General features: G+C 41.8%; 1 protein-coding gene across 5 annotated transcripts in view; it reads left to right on the top strand.

The window, feature by feature from the left end:
- The window catches only part of LOC138738523 (immunoglobulin superfamily member 5-like), a 166,342-nt gene extending 142,122 nt beyond the window's left edge, over window positions 1-24,220 (top strand). For 2 of the 5 annotated variants that reach the window (XM_069888877.1, XM_069888876.1), the window contains one exon: window positions 23,880-24,220. In XM_069888877.1, the coding sequence (XP_069744978.1) occupies window positions 23,880-24,059 (180 nt within the window). In that variant the 3' untranslated portion in view covers window positions 24,060-24,220. Of the gene's footprint in view, window positions 1-6,180; window positions 6,612-23,879 lie in introns of those variants that run through there. The other 3 variants (XM_069888882.1, XM_069888878.1, XM_069888880.1) reach the window with 3 other exon arrangements.
- The last annotated feature ends 2,707 nt before the right edge of the window (window positions 24,221-26,927 follow it).

The following is a 26,927-nucleotide window of genomic DNA, read 5'->3' as shown; positions in this document are numbered from 1 at the left end:
AAGCTATTTCAGACAGGGCCGAGGATTAATGGATCTAGAGCTACCTGTAGACCAGACAAGAATGTCAGATTAACTTCTTGAAAAAGGCATCTTTGAACTAGATGCGTTTGAACGAGACTTGTTTAATTATAGTGGAATTTAAACTAATAATCGATACCTAGAGTATGTTAAGTTGTATAACTTAACCACCATGGGAATTGATCAGGGGAAGGGGGTAGCTCTGTGAATGCGGAGCTGGAGGAAGGGATAGGGAAAGAGTTATGTACGTTTCTTCACCTGCTATGGATGCTGCAGGACCTGTTGAGTTTCTCAAGCAAGTCTGTGTATTGCAGACTTGAAAATACGCCCCTCCAAATTCAAGGACAGTTTCATTCCTGCTGCTCTCAGACTTTTAAATGGATCTCTCATTGGTACAAGATGACGGCCCAGCACTGCTTTAACTGTACTTTATACCTCACACTTTGTAACACCGTATCCTGGACTCTTGACTTACTGTAACACGAGACCCTGCCCTTTTGTTTTATTATTGTACTACCTGTTGTATTTAAGTCTGGGTAAAATCGCAGTGTTTGCAGACTTACTTGTTTCACTCTGTCTGTCTGCATCTACATTATCCAATGGGATCCTTATCTTGCCAATATATAACAAAGAAAAAAAGATCAAAGGGAATGGGATAAATAACTTGGAAGGGAAGAAAGATTAAATGACCAAAGAGAGGTAATAATTTTGAATAATTCGTGTTTCATTTAATGATTATAAATGTTTAGAAGTTGTAAGTGGTTTTAGTTGATTTCATTTATTAAATGAATCAATAATTTTAGTGCTTTTAAATTGCTTATTTTATTTTTATCGTTTTAAATGTTTCCAACAGAGACCTTAAGAGACATAAAAAACCTACAGATTTAACAGATGGAGAGGCTTCCTCTGCTGTTAAGGGAGCCCAGGGTAATTTTGTGGGCAGATGTTCTGGTCTGCTAACATCACTCTACAAGCATGTTTGAGGCCGTGCTGACATTGGCCCTCAGCTCCTGGACTATCAGGTCGGGATGAGACTGCTCTTCCAGACTGGGGAGATAGAGAATACCGCGAGTGAGAGCAATTGGTGGGACCCTCTCGAGAAAATCCAGGCCAATATTGCCTAGAGCAGCAATTTTTCTTACAGTGGAATATCTTGAATTGCTTTCAAAGCAGACACTTAGAAGGATGGAAAAAGCGGGGAGACGATGCGACAATTCACGAGAGTGAAACATTTCATTTATTCCAATTTGTCCTCATGCCACCACACTTGATCCTCCTCACACCAGACAGTGTCTAACCCCACTTAATTTATTCTGCCTCATGAATTTAGCCTTATTTCCCCTTAACTCAGCTGTATTCTCTTTGACTTTCTTGTGGTAGCAATGCCCAAGTGCGAATAAGAGGTCATTTTCAGGAGCTGAAGAGAGGGTGGTGCGGGGTGGGGCGGTGTGCAGCAATTTGGATGGGAACTATGGAGCAGAACTTGAGAGTGAAGATATGAAGGCTGAAAGCTGATTACTGTGAGAGTAGGCTGGAGGCAGAAAACTTAACCAAAGGCTGTTACCCAACTGGAGTGAGGAAGGACGTCACAGAAGATTTAACATTGTCAATGACTGGGGTAATTCAGGGCTTGAGCAATGGCTAATTAGAATGGAATAGGCCACGAAACTATTTCTGAAGCCTATGGAGACCTGGAAAAGCCAACTACGGCATCTGTTGGGATATCTGTGTGTTTGAACTCTTATTAAACATTCTTCTTTGGCTTGGCTTCGCGGACGAAGATTTATGGAGGGGGTAAATGTCCACGTCAGCTGCAGGCTCGTTTGTGGCTGACAAGTCCGATGCGGGACAGGCAGACACGGTTGCAACGGTTGCAGGGGAAAAATTGGTTGGTTGGGGTTGGGTGTTGGGTTTTTCCTCCTTTGCCTTTTGTCATCAGCTACTTGGAGTTTCTCCCCCACCAGCATTCAGGGCCCCAAACAGTCCTTCAAAGCAAAGCAATATTTCATTTGTGAATCTGTAGGGGTCATCTACTGCATCCAGTGCCCCTATTGCGGTCATCGCTACATCACAGAGACTGAACGCAGACTCGGAGATCGTTTGTCCATATTTGTCGAGATCAGTCAATGATTCAATCTCTGGTAACATTCAATTTTTGTCACTGGGTTTCTATGTCCTGGTTATTTGATTTTCCATTGACTAATTTTGTTTGTCTTCTGACTGTGCTGTATACCACCAGTACAAAAAACAGCCAAGGGAAGACTTGAAAATGAATGTTAAAACAAGACAGTCAGCAAAAACAACCCCATAGATTGAATATCTGACAAAATACAAGCCACGTTGAAACTACCAAGGGCCTTGATTTCCTTTGATCGCAAGATCAACAAGTGAAGAGTCAAGGAACCATCTGGCGGTAGGGGAAAGAATTGCTGACATTTCAGGCCGAAACTCTGAGCAGAGGAAACGTTGACAGTTCCTCTTCCTCACTGATCCTGATCGTTGCTTTGCTTCAGATTCCAGTCTCCATTTTGATGAATTAAGGCCTTTTATTTTGCATGACGAACTTTATATTTCAGGTGACGCGATTTGTTTTCACTTCAGTCTGCTGACATACCAACTTTCACAAGGCTCATTGACACTAGCTGGTGCAAATCTTTTGTCCATTCATTCATTGAATGTGTGGAGAGTGGGGAATTTCTGACCCGCTAACTATTACGTTAGACCATTTTACTGAGCAGCACATTATTGGAGTGAAACATGGAAGTCTGACTGGAATAAGAACATCGAAAATGCTGGAGGAGAGCAGGTCCCACAGCAACCAGAGGACGCTGCAGTACCTGCTGAGTTCCTCCAGCATTTCTGTGTTTTTAACACATGACCAGACTAGGTTAAGAGATCACCTTCCCAAACAGAGAGTGAATCAGATGGGCTTTCATAACACCCAACAATTTTATGCCCACTGCCTCAATGCCCAGTTTCATTGAAATGAATTTAAATTCTCCAGCTGCCACTGATGGTTTTTTAATAATCCAGCCTTCTGGACGCTAATCTCGCAGCACGAGCAGTGAGCTGTTGTACCCTTAAAGCATGGCACACTGATCAGAGCAGCACTCCTGGAACGTTCTCAGAACAACAGGTTCTGCAGCAGCGAGGCATTTATTTTCAATTTTGTCTCCACCCTTGGATGTGAGCAAGGCACAAGAGAAAACAAAGTAACGAAGCAAAGCAACAATCAGGATCAGTGAGGAAGAGGAACTGTCAACGTTTCCTCTGCTCAGTTTCGGCCTGAAATGTCAGCAATTCTTTCCCCTACCGCCAAATGGTTCCTTGACTCTTCACTTGTTAATCTTGCGATCAAAGGAAATCAAGGCCCTTGGTAGTTTCAACGTGGCCTGTATTTTTTCAGATATCCAACCTATGGCTGATTGGGTCCATTCATATTTTAAGACAATAAGGCCATTCAGCCCATTGAGTCTACCCTGCCTTGCAGTCACAAGTTGATCCATATTTCCACTCAGCCCTACCTCCCAACTTTGATGCTCTGGCTAATCAAGAACCTACCAATCTCTCCCTTGAATACACCCAGTGAATTGGCCTCCACAACCACCTCTTTGAACAAATTCCACCCTTTGGCTAAAGATATTTGTCTGCATCTCTGTTCTAAGTGGATGCCCATCAATCCTGTAGTTGTGCCCTCTTGTCCTAGACTCTTCCACCATGGAAAACATCCTTTCTACATCTATTCCACCCATGCCTTTCAACTTTGAAATGCTTCCCTGAGATACCCCCCTCATTCTCCTAAATTCCAACCAGTACAGGCTCCTCATAAAAAAACGCTCCTCATATGATAACCCTTTAATATCTGGAATCACCTTTGTGAATCTCCTCTGAGCCCTCTCCAATGTTGGCATGCCCTTTCTTAAATGAGGAGCCCAAAACTGCTCACAATATTCCATGCGTTCTCACCAGGGCCTTATAAAAAATCCTCAACAACACAATCCTGCTCCTGTATTTTATTCCTCTTGAAATGAATGCCAGCCTTCCCCACCATTGGTCCTCTACACTCTCAAGACAGGTGGCATGGTCTGACTGATGAATGGCCCTTGGGTGTCTGGCCAATGGAATATCCTTGATAGGATCACCAGTCTCCAAAGCCGAGAAAAAGTTTATGCCTCCTGTCAAAGTTTTTATGCATTTTAATGGTTTTTTAAAATATATTCCTGACATCCAAGATCATCTAAAAACTATTAAAGTAAATAATTACACTATTTTACTAAAATAAGTAATATTAATTTCTTGGACGTCAGGTTAGTGTTGTGGTTAGTGCAAGCCTGATTCAGCAGTAGCCAACCAGGATTCAAATCTGATGTTGTCTGTGTTGCTCTCCCCATGTCTGCGTGGGTTTCCCCGGGTGCTCTGGATCCTTCCCACCCTTCAAAACATATGGGGTTTGTAGATTAATTGGGTGTAATTGGGCGGTGTGGGCACAAGGCCTGTTAAAAAAAAAATTTCAAAGATATTAAACCACAATGTTTAATTTTATTTGCAAATCCCCCTAAAATGAAGCAGTTCACACCTGATTGCCTTAGTCCTGGAAAACATTCAGCAACGCGCTGACCTGTGGCAAGCAAACTTCACGCCATGCAAGTGCTAAGGAGTGGACATCTCCAGAAAGAGTAATCACCTATTGTAGATACACGATATCACCTCGGCTGAGGCTCCCAGCATCAACATCTTGGGGCTCAGCACTGACCAAAAGCACAACCAGAACAGCCACATCAATGAACTGCCAACAAAGAGCAGGCCAGAGGTTGCGTAATCAGTGGTGAGTGACTCACCTCAGCATTTGTTATATCTACAGGGCAGAAGTCGGGAGCGTATTCCTCTATAGATCCTGATTCCTGGAAAGAGTGCCACTCCAGTAACATACAAGGCATTATTCCTTACACTGCTGGAACGCCGTTGCGGCCGTCTGCGCTGTTGACAGTTAAAACCTTGGCATCTACTAAACCTACAACTTCCTCCCTTCTTGTATCCTTGTATAGTTCATAGACACATATACACACACAAACACACACAAATTTAATATATACACATATATTCCCCATGCACCTTGTGCACGCGCACATACACATACACACACATGCGCACACACACCCACACACCCACACACCCACTCACACACACACACACACACATGCACACATATTACACACCCACACACACATACACATATTTTATACAACACACATACACAGAACATATATATACATCCACGCAGATTGTGTGCAACACACACACACATGCACACTCATACACACATTTATACATACTTACACACACAGACACAGATATTTTACATACACACATATATTCCCCACGCACCTTGTGCTCGCGCGCATACACACAAAGGCACACGCGCACACACGCACATATACACGTACATTACACTCCCACACACACATATTTTATACAACACACATACACAGAACATACATATATGCCCACGCACATTGCGCGCAATACATTTATACATATTTGCACACACATATTTTATATACACACATATATTCTCCAAGCACCTTGTGCACGCGTGCATACACACACACACACACACACACACACACACACACACACACACACACACACACACTCACACTCGTTTCTCATCAGTGTTGCATCTAAAGATATTTATAGACAAGGGACTTGAGGAAAATTATACTACAGGAACAAAGAATAAACTTTCCTCCATCAAATGAGCCTTGTTGATTATGAATCCTGAGTCTAATCATAATATTTGAATAAAACAAAATGAAATAAAAGTGAGTGAGTGATTCCTTTGGTACATGACAAGACCAAGAGCATTACTTCAATTTGTCAATGAAGATTTTCTAATGCACCTTTGAACCATTTTCTTTCAATATCACAATAACATTTCAGAGTTGTTACAACAGCTGCAAAATCAAATAAATTGTAAATAAAAATGCTACCTTGATACTGCAGAAAATTGCTATTGGACCAATTGATTCTGGCACAGTTCTGTGTGAAATGAAACCGCATAAGGTTTAATTAGACAATCACTCATTATTTGAGTAAAAGTGTTTTTCAGCGTAAAATGGTAAAATAGATTTGAGTTTTAACATATCCCTCTTCTTTGGTCAGTGGGCTGCTGGCAACTGCCATCAAGGGGTTCGCACCAAGCGGTATACAGCTGGAGACTGGCTCAAGAAGAGGTTTCAAGAGTTGGAACCGGGATGCAAGAGGGTACCGAGGGCGCTGAAGATTTCCTGACCGTGTAGGAGGTTCGGATCTGGAGCTCGGGTTGCTAATGGTTTGGACTGGGCTCAGAGTGGCCGTAGGCACTGGAGGTGAATCCACGGACACTCAGTGACTCTGGGGGGAGGGGGGGGATCTCTTTTGCTTTTCTTTCTCTGACTGTAAAAGGCACGTCAGACAGTTTCTGCCAATGGTAAATTTGTTGAAAGCAAATTCTGTGTAATATTGCACTGTCTTTATTACATGACAATAAAATAATCTTGATCTTGACGCTCTTGACTGTAAACTTGAATGGGTGATATATCTTAACACAAAGTAAAGTGGAATGAGAACCTAACTGATGGTGTGGTTGATCAATACTTCTACTGCAGTAATGCCAGCACGTATGTTATCTCTCTTGCTTAATGCAATTTGCATTTGTCGATGGAGTCCTTCCTGATATTGATTTCAATAGAGCTAAATAGAACTCAGACTGGACTTCAGAACAATCAGCTTTATGTCATCTTTTTCTGACTCCAATTTCGACTCGATTTCAAGTAAAGAGGCTGTTTTGCGAATCCGAAGTTCATCATTCATTGCCGATAGCCAGACCACGATTAACTCACTGTTCTCACTGGGAAGCTATTGGTCTCTTTCTTGATAGCACTAGTCGATAGGTTCATCTTGTAAAAATTAACACTAGCAGGGGTTTTGCTTCCATGGTCCACTGGAACAATGAAGTTACGCTCTGATAACCAAAATGGTTCCACCAGGTTGTGTCCTCCCTCACTCAAGCTGGGGAAGGGACATTTACCCCGGGTTTGCAACTCTTGATTATTGTTGTGGGAGTTTAATTACCCTCTGCAGCTTGCTGGAATTAATTCAAACCCTGTTCAGTGGTTTATTTGAGCATCTGCATGGAGCCAACACAGATCCAAATCTCTCGGGTGACAAAATCCCAACTCATACACTGATGAATAACCTAATTAGAAAGAAGAGAGGATGTGGGTGGACGAGGAGGGAGGAGAAAGGATCAGAGAAAGCATGGGTTATTTGAAATTGGAGTTCAGTGTTCATGCTGTTGGGGTGAAGCCAAGCCTGAGATTTCTATACCAAATATATTAACCTTATTTGGCCATATCAGTAAGTTCTCTGGCTTTAAATGAAATCCCCATAAAAGCTAATTATTGTCCTCTTCATCAGGATATTCTAATTTCCATTTTAAGATAGTGAAAGATACATTTATTTATCTTGGAATTACTATTACCAGGAGTTATAAAAACTTAGTTAAGGAAATTTTTTTCTATGTTATTTAAGCAGGTCGAAGTGTTATCAGGATGGTCACCTTTATCTATTACTATGAATGGATTTATCAATTTGATTAAAATGAATATTTTACCTAATTTTTTGTAATCTCTACCAATTTTCATTCCTACTTTTTTCTTTGATTTACTAGATTTGTTTATTCCTTCATTTAAGTAAAGCTCATCTTCAAAAGACTAAAAGGAATGGTCGCTTCCAAATTTTAGATTTTATTATTTGTGATCAATATACGTTATTTGTTTCTTTTGTTACATTTTGATAAATTAATTGACCACCCTTCTTGGGTAGAAATGGAATTGAACTTGTCAAAAAATTCATCTATGTTGACAATTTTAGGTCTTTTCTACCCTTTTCGTTTTATAAATTCATTGACAATGTGATAATGAGACACAGGTTGAGAAGATGGGCACAATGTAGAGAGGTTTTTGGGATTCAGAGTCTTTCCCTTGCCAGCCCTATTATATCTAACTATCTTTTTCAACATTCTTTGTTAGATATAGGTTTTAAGGAATGGGATAGACTAGGTATTAAGTGTTTGAAAGATCATTTTATTTGAGATAATTTTACCTCCTTTGAACAATTGGTGGCAACATTTAATTTATCAAACATTAATTTTTTTAGATACTTGCAAGTCAAACATTTTGTTCATTCCAAGGTCTCTGTTTGTCCATATAGTTTTGAGACAAATATTCTGGATTTGTTTTTTGATTTACAGCTCTCTCACAGAAGCTTAATTTCAATTATCTACAATACTTTGTTGGACTTAAGATTCGCTTGTTAAAATCAGGAATGAATTTGTCACTCTCGAATGAGGATTAGGATACTATTCTTAATTTGATTAATGAGTCCTCCTTCTGTGCACGACATTGTTTGTTGCAATTCAAGGTGGTGAATAGAGTACATGAATCTAAAATTAAATTATTGCGTATTTATTCCAACATTTATTTATTATGTGAAAAGTGTAAAATATTTGAACATCTATTGTGTTTCTCCTCTCAAAGTGACCAACTCCACAGTGGTGAGACAGCACAGACCAGGCAGCTATTTTTCCTTGAACCTGCGCATGAGGACACACATCTACAGATGCCTCTCCAAGACACACACAATGATTATGTGGAAACTTAAAGCTGCTTAATTATTGTCTAAGCACTGGAACACCCCACCCAATGACATAGGGCTCTGGCAGGATGAGGACTGCAGTGGTTCAAGTCAACAGGGGAAAATAAGAGGTGGCTTATAAACTCTGGTTGCACCCACAACCAGAACATAGATGAGAAAATTAAATCCATTTGTTTTTAAATGAAGGTCATGCTCTGAATTCTGTTTGCTGACAAAACCATTGAGATATTGCTGATATTTACAAGGCAATTTTAAATCCATTTTACCTGTCATTGCATTAAAGGAATGCAAATTATAATGAAACCAAATTGAGAAAGGATGTTTGGAGCCTTCTCTTAGTTTCTGTATGTCATCTGCATCTCACTCAGAATCTCATTGAACACCAGAACTGTAATCTCTATCTGAAAATGTTACAAAGCTCTAAAGAACAAAACACCAATTAAAACATTCAGTGATGCAATTTCTATGCATGATCAACATAAGGAATACAAGGAAATCCAAGCAATTTAGTAGCCCCTGAGACATGCTCTGCCATTCAGAAAGGTAAGGCTGGTCTTTCAGCTCAGTATTGTCAACCTACATATTAAAGGCACAGTAATTACCTGCTCATTCATGTCCACGCTAATTATCAAGAACTAACTTTTGCTGAAAAATGTCCTCTGATCGCCAATAAATCTCTTACTCCTAATGCCCTCTATTTTAGACACATTTGTTGTAGAAAGGTTTCCTACCATCTAACCTCTTGAGGCCCCTTATAATTTTTGAATCCTGCCATCAGGTCTCCTCTCAGCTTCTGCTAAACAAGAACATCAGCAGATGTGGGGCCTAGTGCAGTCGTTTCTCCAGCACTTTTGTGTACTCCCCTTGGATTCTTCTACTCCAAGGAAAATTAACCTTCATAGTGGAGCCACTCAATCCCAGGCAGTCTCCTGGTAAATCTCTGCATACGCTCCAGTGCAATCATGCCTTTCTGTAATGATCCACTAGAATGCAAATGCTATTCCAACTGTGTCCTAATCTCCCTGCATTTCTAATTTCAACCTTATCTACCTGGGCTGCCACATTCTGGGATCCTTAGATGTACACCAAGGTTTTGGTTATCCTTAATATTCCCGAGGGCTCTGCCTTTCATTGCGTGCATCCTGCCATTATTAGTTCTCCCACAGTGATTCACCTCACCATTTTGTCAACTGATTAATATCATCATGTTAAACAGGCGTTGTGATTGCAGTGCAATACACAAAAGTACAGGAGAAACTCAGCAGGCCGCGCAGTGTCTATAGCAGGGGTGGACAAACTGTGGCTCACAAGCCACATGTGGCTCTTTGGCATAAAATGTGTGGCTCACGGAAATATGCGTGTAATTAGCAATGCCGTGTAAAAGTTGACCATCTATTTTTGCCCCTGTCGCCCGCCCATCTAAGCATCCAACACCCCGATCGCTGGATCTCGCTCAGGCTCTGGCCGCCCACCCTGAAGCCTCGAACATAGACTTACCACCCGATTCTGGCCATTCACCTGCCCCTCCGAGCTCCCGAAGCCCCGAATGACTTAGGTACAACAAAAGATAGACAAGTGCCTGAATAAAAATATGGGGGACCATGGTGTATCCTGAGTATCCTCATAGACAAGCACACCACTGCTTGTTATCTGTTATAGTTTTTAACCTGCAATTTTTGGAAAATTGCAGAAATAATTATCGTAATTACTGCCCGTATGGCCGTTCACACTGGGCGCCTTTTTAGACTGCAAGTCTCAGTGGTTGGACGTGCAGTAGAGTGGATGACTGACAACGAATTTTTCTGATATGAGTTGTAGGGGTCCTGAAGGATAAGTCATGGTGCAGGAATTGACTCCAAATTCCTGCACATTCCCTTTTTTAGACTGCCTGTGCAGCGGCAGAATTCCTGGATTGTGCCATTACATGTCTGCAGTCGAAAAACCAGATGTGACTCCACAAATTACACCTTTGTCATTCATATCTGATGGGTGATAAATTGCACAAAAGACTGATGTCATCAGAACTGAAGACTTTTATTAGCAAGAGATGGACAGCGTCCCTTGTGTTGCTCACTTGAACTGGGTGGGTGGGGGGGGGGGCAGGCTTGTGGCATGACAGCCTTTATGGGGCAGAAAGGGGAGAAGTCACAAGCTGGCCAGTGAGAGCAGGGCCAAACAGAAAAAGTCATGTCATTTACATATACAAATAAGTACAATAGTGGTTTCACCACAATATCCAAATCATTTTGTATTACAACCAGCAAGGGCTCCAGCATTGATCCCTATCTTACTCCACTGGTTATAGCCTTCCAATTGCCCTTTGTCTCCTATAACCATACCAATTTTGAATCTAATTTCAATTTTTCCTATATGCCTCTTTTCGTGCCTTATGGGTTCATTTGTTACCTTTCAAGTCAAGAATTGTTATGGAATCTGTGGAATTTTAAATAAGACACGCACAATGCATCATGTCGTTACATTTAGGATTTATTTGCATAACAAGGCTCTCATGAGAAGTCTTCCAACACTGTGATTGTAGTTAAAAACACTGAAATACTGGACAAGCTCAGCAGGTCTCAGCGTCCGCTGGCTGTTTCGGGCCTGAGCCCTTGTTCGAGCACTTCCCATGAATACTGTACTGTTGATCCCTCTCGCTGTTGGGATAATCTCACAAGATGCTTTCTCAGCTGTTATACTGAACCACTTTGACTGGGAAAGCTATATAAACTAGACGGGTGCCATTTAAGTCCAAAAGCCTAACAAAAAAGTGGTCCAGAAATGGACAGCACAGTTAACGTAGCAGTTAGCGCAAAGCTGTTACAATGCCAGCAACCAGGGATCAAATCCGCGTATTATGATTTAATCTGGTGATATGGCTCCCTAAAAATGTGGCCCCGGCCTCACACCTTAATGGACATCAAAGCGTGTTGATTTCATGGCCAAATGCAGTTCCAGTGAAGGCAATAAACAATGTTTAAGAAGCCGTGCATAATTTGTGCTCTCTGTTTTGCTCATACAACAGACTAATTTCTCCCATTTCTGATACGCCCACCATCTTGGAGCGTATCTATGATACATTCACCATCATATGCAAGTGTTGCAAGAAAATGAACTCTAGAATCCGTAATGTATTCTTTTCAACCCCTATCTCAGCCATTTTTTGACCCACACTAGAATTACCATTCAATTATTGGACTGAAATCAGTAAGAAATAATTAATGATGAGGCTCAGCCAATTTCGACAAAGACTCATGAGATCATTACCTTTAGCCTGACTCACAAGAGACTCCACCAGTTAACATGGCTGACAGTCCCTGCACTAAAGACTGTACAAGTTAGTTTTCCAAAATTTCATCTGCCTTTAAAATACAGGAAGCTTTAAAGTTTTCCATTCAGCCCATTGTTGATTTCAATGAAATCAAATCTGGTTTTAGAAAATCCTCTTCACAAATCCCAACAACATACAGTACATATTTTTACAGTTGAATTGCTCTCTCTTGATCCCCATTTTTGAATACTTTACACTCCAGCCAACTGTTAGGAGGAGTGCAGGAAGTTTAATACACATTATGCAGGATTTCAGCGGAAGATGGGTGGCACGGTTAGCATAGCGGTTAGCACCACGCTGTTACAGCACCAGCGATCAGGTTTTGAATTTGGCGCTGACTGTAAGGTGTCTGTACATTCTCTGAGTCTGCGTGGGTTTTCCCCAGGTGCTCCGGTTTCCTCCCACCCTTCAAAATGTCCTAGGTTGTAGGTCATTTGGGTGTAATTGAGTGGCACGGGCTCAAGGGCCAAAAGGGCCTGTTACTGTGCTGTGTGTCTAAATAAATAAATAAAAATCGGAAAGCATGATTAGCTAAAGACCTTACACCACCAATGAAATGAGTGAAATAACCTTCCGATTGTACATTTTACACTTCTAGAATAAGCTTTCCGCACACATGTCCATTTAAAAAGGGAAGTTACATTGAATATACAACGCAATTTCTATTAACTGTTTGCACATCATTTCAAAAGACTTCTTCCAGCCTGTAGTGGTAGCCATTTGCCATGTTGCGATTGACTCGAAGACGTCACTACAAGGAATGGGAAATTACTGCTCCCTTCTTTTTGAAGCATTGATAAAGAAGAGTGAATTTATCTATTAGCTCTGAGCTTACTTATTGTTACATCCATACATTTCCATCAATGTAAATTGTTACCTTCATTCTCTAAGTGGCACCATTGCCACTTCTGTGGCACCTTGTCATTACTCCCCTCAGTTATTTGAGGGACAGGAGCTCTATCGAGAGTGTCCCACAGGACCGTAAGGGTGCCAGAGAGGATAACTGGAGTCTCCCTCCTCCCCATTGCAGTGATTTACCATGATCATTGTCTGAAGATGGGATGAAAAGTCATTGAGGAACCCTTCCACCCAGCACATAGAATCTTTCAGCTGTTCTCATCAGGAAAGTGATGCAGGAGGATCAGAGCCAGCACCACCAGGCTGAGGAACAGTTTCTTTGCATGGGTAGTGAGAATGCTGAACGACCAAAGACTATCCATCCGAGATTCTCATATTCATAAAGCAATATTTATTTATTTATTTGTATATATGAGTACTTATCCTGCATATGCATTGCTTGTCTGTACGTGTGTTATGTCTGGTTGTGTGTCAGCGTGTTTTGCACCCAGGACCGGAGAACACTGTTTCGTCAGGTTGTACAATCAGGCGACTTCCCCTCGGACTCAGATCGTCAATGTCCAGTAATAGAAGGATTCGAGACTGTGGTCCTTCTCCACAGTGCCCTTATGCCTCAGTGAGTCCCTCAGCACATACTCCTGCAGCCTGGAATGTGGCAGTCTGCAGCATTCCCAGATTGCAAGCTCAGTGTGTCCAAAGACCAACAGGTTTAGGGCAGTCACCAAGTTGAGGTTCTTCTTGGCTTCTCTGGCCTGACGTTTTGGTCGTGTATTTTTGGCCTGACAAAGATCAACCTTTTAGTCCCTACTTCCCCTGTTAAAGTAACTTGGACAGGCATACATTAGAAATGTGATCGGCATTAAAGTGAACCCAGTGACTTTCAACTTGTCTTTGACGAGTACTTCAAGGAAAATCCATCAACTCATTACTCTGTTGACAAAGATTTTCTCTTGACTTACGGGTCAATGGAAAGCAAGATGACTTGATTTGTATTTATAAAGTATGCTTCGCGACGTCAGTGTATCGCAATGAACTAGCTTTGACATGCAGTTACTACTGGAAGTCACAAAGCACAGCAGTTAACATGTGTACAGCAAGCTCCCATAAACAGCTGCCTTTCGCCAAAGCAACTTTTAAAAGAGAATTGGATTTAAAGCTGCAAAGAGAAACATGCATTGGACTATGACAACAGAGGACTATGACAAATTAGATAGGAGTTTAGAAGAACGGACGTCAAGATGTACTGAATGTCTTCCTTCTGGGTATTGAGGGCATATTTTAACAATACAGGGAAGGCCATTTAAGACAGAAATGAGGAGAATTTTTTTTACCCAGAGAGTTGTGGATCAGTGGAATGCATTGTCACAGAGGGTAGTGGGGGCAGATTCGCTGGATAGATTTAAGAGAGAGTTAGATAAGACTCTTGTGGGCAGGGGAGTTAAGGGTTATGGGGATAAGTCTGGGATTAGTTATTGAAAGAGAAAGATCAGCCATGATCCGATAAATGGCGTTCTACTCCAGCACCTGTTGTCTATTGCCTATTGAGTCCGAGGGGAAGTCAAGTCAAGTCTATGGCCATCTGATTGTACAAGTACAACCTGTCCATCATTCTGCTAATTTATAACCCTAACGATTCGACTCAAAATAGCTTAATGGTAAGAGCAGAGATGTAATGTTGAGACCCATAAGTCACTGGTGAGATCTCACTTGGAGTACTGTGTACAGTTTTGGGCACTGGATTTAAGAAAGGACAAGGTGGCGTTAGAGAGGGTTCAGAGGAGATTTACGTTTACTTAGAATGATACCAGGAATGAAAGGGTTAGCATATGAGGAGTGATTGTCGGCTCTTGGACTGTGCTCGTTGGAGTACGGAGGATGAGGGGGACCTTACAGAGACATTCTGAATGCTGAAAGGCCTGGATAGAGTTGATGTGGCAAGGTTGTTTCCCATGTCCTAGGGGACTCCAAGACAAGAGCACACAAATTCGGTATAAAAGGGCGTCAATTTAAAACAGATGTGGAAAAGTTACTTTAGTCAGAGGGTGCCGAGTCTATGGAACTTGTCACAGGCAGCGAGGTGGTTGGGTGAATTTAAAGTGGAGATTGGCAGTCATTTGATTAGTCAAGAGCAACAAGGGGAGAAAGTCGGCGAGTGGGGCTAAGTGGGAGGATGGATCAGCTCATGACAGAATGGCGGAATAGAATTAATGCACTGATGGGCCCAACTTCTGCTCCTCTATTTTGTGATCTTGTGACTAATAATTACAGATCAGGTTTGATTTGATATAGAGCCTTAGTGTCTTCTGGAGCCAGCCGAAAGGGCAGATAGGAAGACAATGATGTCCTGAGTTTCTCCAGCACTTTTGTGTAGTGCACTGCCCTCATTTGTATTGTGTGTCTTCCAGTGCAATCAAGAAAATACATTTATGTATTTTGTTCACGTGGCAATAAAAGAATCTTGACTGCTCAGAAGGAGATCCCGGAAACTATTCTGCAACAGAAAAATTTTAGTCTTAAGTGGGATTGTCAGTGCATTTTCAATCTCTCATTGCTGCAGTTGGAGGTTCTCACCTACTTCAAAATGGCATCAATCATACGATGCCGCTTTAGTTGCCCATTCAGAGCTAGCTCTCCAGCGCATGACGTGCTGCTTTGCGGAAACTGCCAAAATGTTTGGTCTGGAAGTCAGCCTGAAGAAAACTGAGGTCCTCCATCAGCCAGCTCCCCACCATGACCACCAGCCCCCCACATCTCCATCGGGCACACAGAACTCAAAACGGTCAACAAGTTTACCTACGTCGGCTGCACCATTTCATCTGATGCAAGGATCGACAAAGAAATAGACAACAGACTCGCCAAGGCAAATAGCACCTTTGGAAGACTACACAAAAGAGCCTGGAAAAACAACCACCTGAAGAAACACACAAAGATCAGCGTCATACCCACGCTCCTGTTCGGCTCCGAATCATGGGTCCTATACCGGCATCACCTACGGCTCCTAGAACGCTTCCATCAATGCTGTCTCCACTCTATCCTCAACATTCATTGGAATGACTTCATCACCAACATCGAAGTACTCAAGCTGGCAGAGTCCGCAAGCATCGAATCCATGCTGCTGAAGACCCAACTGTGCTGGGTGGGTCACGTCTCCAGAATGGAGGACCATCGCCTTCCCAAGATCATGTTATATAGCGAGCTCTCCACTGGCCACCGAGACAGAGGTGCACCAAAGAAGTGGTACAAGGACTGCTTAAAGAAATCTCTTGGTGCCTGCCACATTGACCACCGCCAGTGGGCTGATATCGCCTCAAACCGTGCATCTTGGCGCCTCACAGTTCGGCGGGCAGTAACCTCCTTAAAAGAAGACCGCAGAGCCCACCTCACTGTCAAAAGACAAAGGAGGAAAAACCCAACACCCAACCCCAACCAACCAATTTTCTCTTGCAACCGCTGCAACCGTGCCTGCCTGTCCCGCATCGGACTTGTCAGTCACCAACGAGCCTGCAGCAGACGTGGACATACCCCTCCATAAATCTTCGTCCACGAAGCCAAGCCAAAGAAAGAAAGTAGCACTCACATCTACTGTAATTCAATGCTCTGAGAAATTGATCATGGGCAAAATTAACTCGTACTATAGTAAGGACCTGGACCCACTGGAACTCACCTACCACAACAATTGGCCCACAGCAGATGCAATCTCACTGGCTCACCACTCAACCCTGCAGCACCTAGACAATAACAGCAGGTACATCAGGCTGGTTTTCATTGATTACAGCTCGGCTTTCAACACCATTAGTACTGCTCAGCAATCTTCAGAACCTGGGCCTCTACATCTCCCTCTGCCACCAGATCCTTACAACATCCCCTTCTCACTGGCAATCAACAACACAGGCGTACCTCAAGGATGCATGCTTAGCCCACTGCTCTACTCTCTCTCTACACTCACAACTTTTGGAGCAATTGAGGTGGCTGATTTGAAATTAACTCTGTTTCAATCCCATGTAGTTTCTTTTGCTTCCCTTATTGCTAGATGATCAATGCTGATGAGTTGGAAAGATGATGTCCATCCTACTCATACCCAATGGCTATCTGACATGATGGCATGTCTAACTTTGGAAAAAAAAACTCAGATGCTCTTCCAATGTAACGGATTGTTTTTTTTTTTGTTTGTGGGGTCCTTTTTATCAATCTTTTTTCATTATCTCTAATGTCAGTTAGATCCTGCTTTATGAATATGTTCCTTTTTATGGTAGTGGATTTGAATGTATCGAACCAAAAACTTCAGAAGGGAAGGGGATAGAATTTATAGTGTACTTTAATATTAACTTTTTAAAATCTTTTTCAATTAGCCTTAGAGTTATGATATCTAGTTCATATGTAATCCTTTTCCTATGTTAGACTTTATTTGTATATTTCCTATTTTATATTACTTTTTATTTGAGTATTATTGAAAGATTCAATAAAAATATTGAAAAAGAATGAGCTCAGTAAATTAATTGAAAACATTCTTCAGGCACTCTGTACAAAAACCTGTATGGCCTAATTAAGCCCAAATTGCGGAGCTGATGGATTAAGGCTTCTGAAACCAATGAATGGTTTAGAACTAAGAGTGCCCTGGGGCTGCTGTGCAGCAGCCAAACACCTTGTTCTGAATCATTTATCTGCAGCCCGTTCAATTCGGTTGTTTTCTGGAGTTTATCGTGGCAGGGTTTGCTTTCATAAAAGGTATCAAACTTACTTGTGGATAATTTCAACATTTTAATAATTGTGCGCATTATCAGAAATTCCTCATTTTAAGATCTTTAGACACACAGCATGCTAACAGACCCTTTCAGCCTGCAAGCCTGTTCCACCCAATTACACCCAATTGACCTTCAACCCCAGTACGTTTTGAATGGTGGAAAGAAATCGGAGACATGGGGATGGCTCCTTACAGACAGCACCAGATTCGACCCCTGGTTTGCTGGTGCTGTAGCAGCGTTACACTAGCCATATCGAGGCAGAGTAGATATCGTTACCTGAGGCATCAGATCCATACCTGGCAGATCTGAATTTCAAAGCCAATCATGCAAGATAGGAGCAGCCCTTTGACTTCTCCAACACTCACTAAGATTGTGAGTTATATGATCGTAACCTCAAAACTGCATTCCCTAATTTCTTGAGGGTGTGTGAGCGAAAACAGAAATGGGAATGGAACTCTTCCACACTGCCACTGGAGCACCCAGTCACATCTGGCTTCTTTGGCTTTCACCTCTGCATTTTTGCCGCAAAGGTGCTGCATTTGGATATCAACTTTCACAACTGCAGGGAGTCCAAAGAAATATACAGTCAATGACGTACTTAAAAAAAAAAATACAGTCACAATTGTAGAAAATGAAGCATTCAATTTTGCCCTTAGGAAGATTTCACAAACCAGTGTGAAATAACGATTGACACATTTATTTTTCCAAGTTCTTTGAGAGATAAATGTTGGTGGTACATCAGTGGAAAATATCTTGGGACATCTTCAAAATACCTTCAGTAACCACCCTTCTTCCCACATTTATCTCCGCATTGCCTAGGTTTAAATTCTTAACCTGTTCTAAAATTTCTGACCTTTTTTTTCTGGAGAATTCAATACTCTGTCCTGTGCTATCCTTTTCTATAGCTTTATCCACATTTTTTTAATCTGTTGAAATTATCCCCTACTATTTGGTTTAAAGCCAAGTTCAAAGTTCTAGTTGTGCACTTCACCTGGACCGTGGTCTGTTATCAGTTCAGGTGGAGCGCGTCCCATTGGAACTGCTGCCTCCTTCCCCAATACAGCTCCATTCCCATACCAACATGGCCTCATGCACTGCCAAACAAATACACCCACCCATTGGAGGGACAACACCTAATATTCTGTTTGGGCACTCTCCAACTGGATGGCATTAACAATGACTTTTCTTTTATGTTACTCCTTTCTCTCTCTCTCTCCCTCCCTATCCCTCTGTCTCCTTTCCTCCAGCTTCCCACCCCATTTCCTCTCCATTCAAAGAGCTATCCCCAACCCCTATCACTTCTCAGCTTTTTTTCTCTTCTGCTTTCCCACTCATATCCACCTGTGCAGTGGTGCATTTAGGGAAAATACTGCTTATGTCAAGCACTGAAATTGCAACCCCCCCGTTATTTCAACCCTTGACCCCACAACCATGCCTTTCTGTTGCCATGCCATTCACCTCGCCTTCCATATCTGTCCTTGCTGCTGTAGAACCCAAAAATAGTCATATCCAACATTGTGTTGGATATATTGAGATACTGGAAATTAATTTACACCATAAAAATATGACAGTCATTTCAATTAAAAGAAACCCTCTGCCAGCATATGCAGAATGAAAGCAGCAAGTGGCGTTCCCCAGGCTGGAGCGGAGCGGCTAAAGTTAAAGATGGCTGTCACTGTCCCTGCGGTCACCCTCTCTTTGGTGGAAAGGTGACTCTCAGCGCCAAGCACCCGGTGGGAGAGAAAGCAGAAAGATGCCAAAGCCCCCGTTCTAACTCATCGTTCAGCACACACTCTTGCTCCAACGGGGGTCAGGGGAGGGTTTGGAGTTGGGCGTCAGAAACTCCAATATAGGCCAAGGGGAGGAATTGGAGTCGGGCATCATGAGCTCTGGTGTATGCCAAGTGGAGGGTTCAGAGTTGGGCATTGGGAACTCTAGTGACTGGAGCTCCTGCCGCCTGATTCCAAACCCTCCCCTTAAAGTACTAACGCCAATTGTTTTCTTGCAGATCTGAAAAGTATTCTGTTTGAAATCAATCAGACAAGCGATGTTGGGAGAGTCAGGCTTGGGGCAGGGTGGGGTGGGGGTAAATAATTGCCAGACTCTGCCTGTGTGTGCGTGCCACAAATTGCCAACTTTCATCCGCTTGCTTGCTGTGTTCGCTGTGCATATTGCGTAGAACATACTTTTTTACGTCATTGTTAAAGCAGGATTGGTGCTGGAGCCCTCATCCCTAGGAGCATGTTCAGTGCTGGGTTTAATAGGAAAGCCACAGCAGAATGTGTGTGGGTTTTGGTGGGTAAGCAAGGACACCAGCAACAAAGGGGACTCTGAACTGGCACCTCCGAGGTGCAGACAGGTCAAGGGAACTGACATTGAGCGGCAGAGGGTGTCAACAATGTCTACACTCATCACCAAACTCCATAGCACTGTTCAAAACAAGTGACTGGGCTGCCCCAGTATCTCAAAGTCTGTTCAGTGGCACTTGTGGTGCACCTTCCTTCACCGAAACTAAACCCTTTGACACAAAATATTTAAACTAATCCCTAATGCTGTCAGCAGATCTGAAACTTTCTTTGTTTCCAGGTCTCTCATCATTTTGGATACAGGCAAATGGTGCTGCATCTCTCTTTGCCTTCAGTTTATATCAATTTGTCATCAGATGACCAGGTTTTTTTTACAATAATGACAAAGGGGAGCTGAAGGTTGTTCCCTTTCCGGTTTCCCTTCATCTTTAATTCTCACATTATTTCCTGATTTATTTTCAAATTTACTGGGATGAACTACATTAACCTTTTGAAAGGTTTTATTGGGCATAAACGTAACCTTGTGGGTCAGAGCATTCTCATCGGCTAACTTTGCGGATTTTTGCCAAGCTCCCACTTCTCTTTCATCTAAGTATGATTTTATATCATTTGGAACACATCTTTTGAATTATTCAACTAACATCAGTCCTCTTAATCTGTTGTAATCATTCTTTATTTCTTTTGATGTGCACCACAGGCAAAATCCATATAAGATTGATTCATTGATCTCCTCAAGGTCCTGAAATTTTTTGTCTATAAGCTGCAGGAACCAATTCCTGGCTTTCTTTGCTATCTTGTAATAAGGGCTGAGTAAACCTGTTGTGCTTCCCGTTTAATTACACTTTGTAACATGAGGGACCACTGATCTCGTGGCCATTTTAAACTTTCAGGTTTTTTTTCAAAATGTTGCAAGTATTTATCAATTTCACTTTTATCAAATGGAGGAACTAACCTCACCTCTCTAATGGCTCTAAACTTCTCAGTTGGACTAGAAGGTAGAACTCTGCTTTGTCTCTGCTCTGCCTCAAACCTCCTTTGTCTCTCTTTTCCCTCTAACTCCATTTGTATTCTTTTTCCCTCTGCCTCATTTAAAAAAAACTCAGTCCTTTCCAACTGCAGCTGTTGCTTTAATGGATTTACTCTCAGGAAATTTCTCCACTCCGCCTCTTCAAACTTTCCCTCTTCTACATATTTCCTTACTATAATTTCCTTTATCTCCTCCTTTCTCAGGGATAATTTTCCTTCAGCAATTCCCAACTTTGGAGCACATCAAAAGAAATAAAGAATGATTACAACAGATTAAGAGGACTGATGTTAGTTGAATAATTCAAAAGATGTGTTCCAAATGATATAAAATCATACTTAGATGAAAGAGAAGTGGGAGCTTGGCAAAAATCCGCAAAGTTAGCCGATGAGAATGCTCTGACCCACAAGGTTACGTTTATGCCCAATAAAACCTTTCAAAAGGTTAATGTAGTTCATCCTTTTTGTTTGCCTTCTGCAGGAGATGGTGACTCCAAAAATCATTCAATATCCATCGCTGCTTTTATTCACACAGCCAAGCCTCTGAATTAGCTTGCAAAAAGGAATTTAACTACCCAATCAAAATTTTATTGATTAAAAAGCTCCAAATTCTGTGCTGCTTCTCTAGCACATACAACATAAGCTTCCCAATTTGGTTAAGCTTCAATTAGCTCCAAATATGTAAAAAATTCCAGACAATGAGCCCCCAATTTTGTTACGAACCACAAGTAACAAGCAGCAAAAGGCAATGAACCAGACAGTGTTTAATTTTAAAACTTATTTTATTTCTAACTCTTAAACTATAGTCTTAACTTTAAAACTATCCTTAACACTAAATCTATCCCCAGCTATGCGCAGGTGTCTTGTGTGTGTGTGTGTGTGTGTGTGTGTGTGTGTGTGTGTGTGTGTGTGTGTGTGTGTGTGTGTGTGTGTGTGTGTGTGTGTGTGTGTGTGTGTGTGTGTGTGTGTGTGTGTGTGTGTGTGTGTGTGTGTGTGTGTGTGTGTGTGTGTGTGTGAGATATACCCAAACCATTACAGTCCAGGCCAAAATCCAGAATGTTACTTCAAAGTTCAGTCTTTTAAATTCAGTGTTGAAGTGAAGGTCTTTGAAATTTTATGCCCAGAATTAATGACGAACTGATGGGGAGACTGGAGTTGTGGCCACTACAGACTCACAAATTCTCCTTGTGTTGCACTTGAAGGAATGTCCATCCACACGAGCTGTGGTCATACCACTCCTAGTCCTTTTGTAGGCAAGACTCGAACTGGGCAGCCTCCATCAAGCTTCCAAGACCCTGGCACTAGTCTCTCCAAGTGACCTTCACTGTTAGTCACAATCAAAATAATTTGCTTCCCAAAAGACCTTCTTGGCTCAGGTCAATGCACCGAAAATGCCCAGTCATTCACACACCATGCTTAACTATGAATTCCACAAAAATTGCTGGCCGCAAAAGGCTGTTTTCTCTCTAGCTGTCAGAATGGTTCTCCTTTGCAAAATCAGATTGCAAAAGTATCAAATTCTGGAACAGACTGTGACAAGCCTTCCCTCAGTTCTTCCAATGTATTGAATTATTGCTGGGCCACGACTTGTGTTTGTGCGAAATGTTAAATGCTAACGGTGACCATTCAGTCCATCCTGTATATACTATCCCTTACAGTGATAATCCCATTTAAAATGGGAGCTTGTAATACTAAAAGAAAGGTACATGATCGGAAAATGTTAATGTGATTTTCATGATTGGCAGCCGAAAATCCATAAAATACACCCAACAGTGTACAAGCAAAATCTTTGTGATCAAGTTGTAATTATCCCACCATTATTTGCCTCAACCCCTTTACTGCTCATGTGTGCCACATTTACATTAATCCCTAGTGCAGTATGAACTGCTGGGTCAGCTCAAAGATTATGGAAATTGCTTTATAAATGCAAATTATTTCTGCATCACTTTGAATGTGATGTGGTTTCTAAATAATGGACTGTAGTATAATGTAAATGTCAATGTAAAGAGAATGGTCTTAAAGTGATTGCATGGAATATTAAGAGTGTGAGCATTAGAGTATTTGTCTAATAGTTTAAGAAAACTATCAGACTGTTCAAACCTAAATGGGTTACCATCTTGATTTAAGTGCCAATTAATGCTTGCTCAGTTCAAGCCCAATTATAGTTTCTTGGTCAGTTTCTTTGATCTCTTCATTAATAATTTTAATGCTTATAACAAAATCCCCAGGATGCTTTGCAATTACATCAATTTTCCATTTATATTGCAGGTCTAACATTGCCAAAGTGCTGAATAAGGAAGCAATCAGATTAAAACAAAGGCCAATTACGTCAAGAAATATTAGGAATGTTGGGTTTTACAGGTCATCCAAATGAAGGAAGGAGAAGGAGAGGTTCAGGGGAGGGAATTCCAGGAGGAGTGGGGTGGGTTGATTGAGGCTGAAATCAGCCAAGGGAGCAGTGTGAAACCTAGAGTTCAGTCAAAAGGGAATTCGTCCGGCTTTGGCAGTTGTAAACGTTGTCCTCATTGGTCGAGCAATTACATTCGGGGATCATCAGAAGGGCTTAACCGGAGGAGAGAAGGGATCTCAAATCATTCCAAGACTAGAGGAGATCACAGAGAAGGGTAGGGTGCCTCAAAAGACACCATTAGTGCCCCTGTTGTTTGCCTGCCAGTTGGTAAGAGCCGGCCAGTGGGGAGAAGCAGAAAAAAAAACTGTGGATGCTGCAATCTAGGGATGCTAGAGGAACTCAGTAGGTCAGGAACATCCATGGCTAAAATTGGCCAGCCAATATTTCAGGTTGGGATTCTTCATTGAGTAGATAAAGGGTCCAGACCCAAAATGATGACTGACAATTTCTACCCATGGATACTGCCTGACTCTTTGCGTTTTTCCATTTTCTCACAGATCACTACATCATCTGTAGGTGGCTGTTCAAAGATGAACCAATCCATTCGAGACTGTCCTTCAGGGCTCCAGACCTCTGATGTCAACAGAGACTACAGTGTTTATCTATGCTGTGATTATATTCATAAAGCATTGAAAGATTCTACAATTAAAATGGACAGAGCCTGGTGGCATGGTTAGTGTAGCAGTTAGAGCAAGGTTGTTAAAGAGCCAGTGATTGGAATGAAAAAAATTTAAGTGATATGTGCAGTATTTTCTATATCAAATTTCTAACATCTGCCTATTTTTTAATATTTTCATTTACAATAAAATCTGGTTCACTCTTGCAATTATACATACAATCTTTTCTCTTTTTTTAATATGTATGTTTGCTTAAAACCGACATTAAAATTTAACTTTATCATTATCAAAAAGCATGATTACAATGTGCTCTTTTGGCCTGCCTCATGGGTTGGATATCATCCTTCCTTTCTCAGACAGGTTGGTGGGTTGGGCTGGTCTATTTGTTACTCCTGATGTTTTAGAGCAGTGGTTCTCAACCTTTTCTCTTTCCACTCACATACCACTTTAAATTATCCCTTTGCCATCGATAAGGGATTGCTTAAGGTGGTATGTGGGTGGAAAGAAAAAAATTGAAAACCACTGTTTTAATCGTCCCTAATTGACTCGTTATGTGCACGGCTTCATAACTCCAAAGGAAATGGGTCAATGGCAATTTTTCTCAAGTAAAATATTTCAGTAACAATTGGGTCTAGAGCAGTGGTTCTCAACCTTCCCTTCCCACTCACATCCCACCTTAAGCAACCCTTACAGAGCATTGATGACATAGGGATTACTTATAATGGTACGTGAGTGGAAAGAAAAAGGTTGAGAACCACTGTTGTAGAGGTTAGTGTTGGTTCTGATATACACTGCTTAGACATGTCTGGTATCGGCCAAAGGTATATTTTTTGTTCCATCTCATTTTCTGACCTTCCTGGCGCATCAATTTTAACAATCATTTCAGGCCTTCATAAGTGGATCTTGCACGTGCATTGCTTATCCACTCGATATCACTGGAAATGATTTAGCATGGTGGGTGCAAGGTTGCTTTACTTTTAACCATGCATCAGGCAGTTATTGTCTTACTGCTTCCTGATCTTGTGGAGGATCTGATTTGCTTGTCATTCAATACCTTGGCTGGAGCTTTCAAATAGATGCAGTCTGGAGTGATAGTAAGACAAGGTTGGAATCCTCGACGCCTCTGTACATTTGATATTAATCTTCTAGATTGTGTGGAATGCCTCTGTTGTCAAAACCATGCCCATTCAGATAATATGGAGATGTGGCCTCAATGTGAACTGGTTCTTGAGCACACAAAGAACTGTTGCAAGTCAGGGGTAGAAATGGCCTGAGTCAAAACTCTTCAACAAGACTGCAAAATGGCACAGTGCTACAAGGTCTTTAAGTGGGCTAGAGGTGAATTCAGATCAATTGTCATGCATCAGTTTCTCAGGAACACCCCCCTCCCCCCATCTTACAAACAGGATTAAAACTGCTGTTGTGCTCTTCTCACTTCCATCAATCCATTGAACAAAAGTGCGTGGACCTGGAGTTTATTACCAGAAAGTTTTATGTGTAAACAAATGAGCTCCTCTGGGATGATGAGGCGTCAAATGTATTAGCAACCGTCACCACTTGCTGATAGTTTCCTGTATCTCTGTCCCCTACTGCATGTTAACAGCATTTTCTCCATAAAGACATAATCCAATACACAACTGATCTAACCCTCTTTGGATTTCTTCATAATAAAGTGGCTATCACGTATCTACTAGGGTAAATTCTCCTTGCATGATGTATCATTTAAATTTTAAATTTAGACATACAGCTCGGAAACAGGCCATTTCGGCCTATGAGTCTGTGCCACCCAATTAAGCACAATTAACCTACACCCCCAGTACGTTTTGAAAGGTGGGAGGAAACCAGAGCCCCAGGGAAAACCCATGCAGACATGGGGAGAACATATAAAGTCCTTACAGACAGTGCGAGATCCGAACTCCGGTCCTAAGCACTGATGCTGTGAAGGCTTTGCGCTTGGACGTCTTCCCTGCTGACCTTGGAGCCGTCAGTGATGAACACGGTGACAGGTTTCACCAGGACATTGCGACCATGGAAAAGTGGCATCAGGATAACTGGAATCGATCAATACTGGCTAACTATTGTTGGACACTGACACGAGAGGCATCAGATGTTGAGCACAAATAAAAATCAGTGGCAAAACTTTTTTCGGTCAGTGGAACTAACCCAGTGTGTCAGTATTTTTATGTAAGTAAACATGCTAAATTCAATAAGAGTCAATTTAATGTTTCTCCAACTTCCTACGTGATATAGTGAACCTGAAAAGATATTTGTGTTCAGCTTGAAATTCTCTATCATAATCCCCAATTTTTTTTCAGGAACCAAACCTTTGGAAAAATTTTGTGGTCCAGTGTTTATCGAATATCTGCCCTTCCCATCCCCTTACTCTGACAGAAGAATGGTAGAGTTCCCTTGGTCTTCACCTTTTACCCCACCAGCCCCAACAAGATTCCACTGCCAATCACATCTTCCCCTTTCCTTCCTTTTTTTTATTTTCAGCAGGGATTGATTCCTTCAGGTACACAGAGTGTGCCCTTCCACCCATCTCCACCTACCCCTCCCTGTCCCCTGGAACCTTTCCCTGTAAGCACTGGTGTAAAACCTGTACCTTTACCTCCTCCATCACCACTACCTTGAGACTAAAACAACCCTTCCAGGTGAGAGAGAGGTCCACCTATACAAATGCCACCCTGATCAAATGCACTCAGTGTTCATGATGTTGCACTGGTCAAACTAGATCTAAACTAGGCAACACCTGCATTCTGTCTGCAATGGCCATCTGGAGCATCCAATTCTAAGTTATTTCAAGTTTCTTTCCCATCCAAATCAGCCTTCTGCATCACTACACAGAGGCCAAATGAAAATTGGAAGAACATCTTATATTTTCCATGGATAGCTTGCACTGAGATTTCCATTTTCAGGTAACCCATA

Source organism: Narcine bancroftii, chromosome 7 (genome assembly GCF_036971445.1).
Source record: "Narcine bancroftii isolate sNarBan1 chromosome 7, sNarBan1.hap1, whole genome shotgun sequence".
NCBI lineage: Eukaryota > Metazoa > Chordata > Chondrichthyes > Torpediniformes > Narcinidae > Narcine > Narcine bancroftii.
Note: the sequence above shows the minus strand (reverse complement) of the source record. Positions and strands in the feature narration are given on the sequence as shown.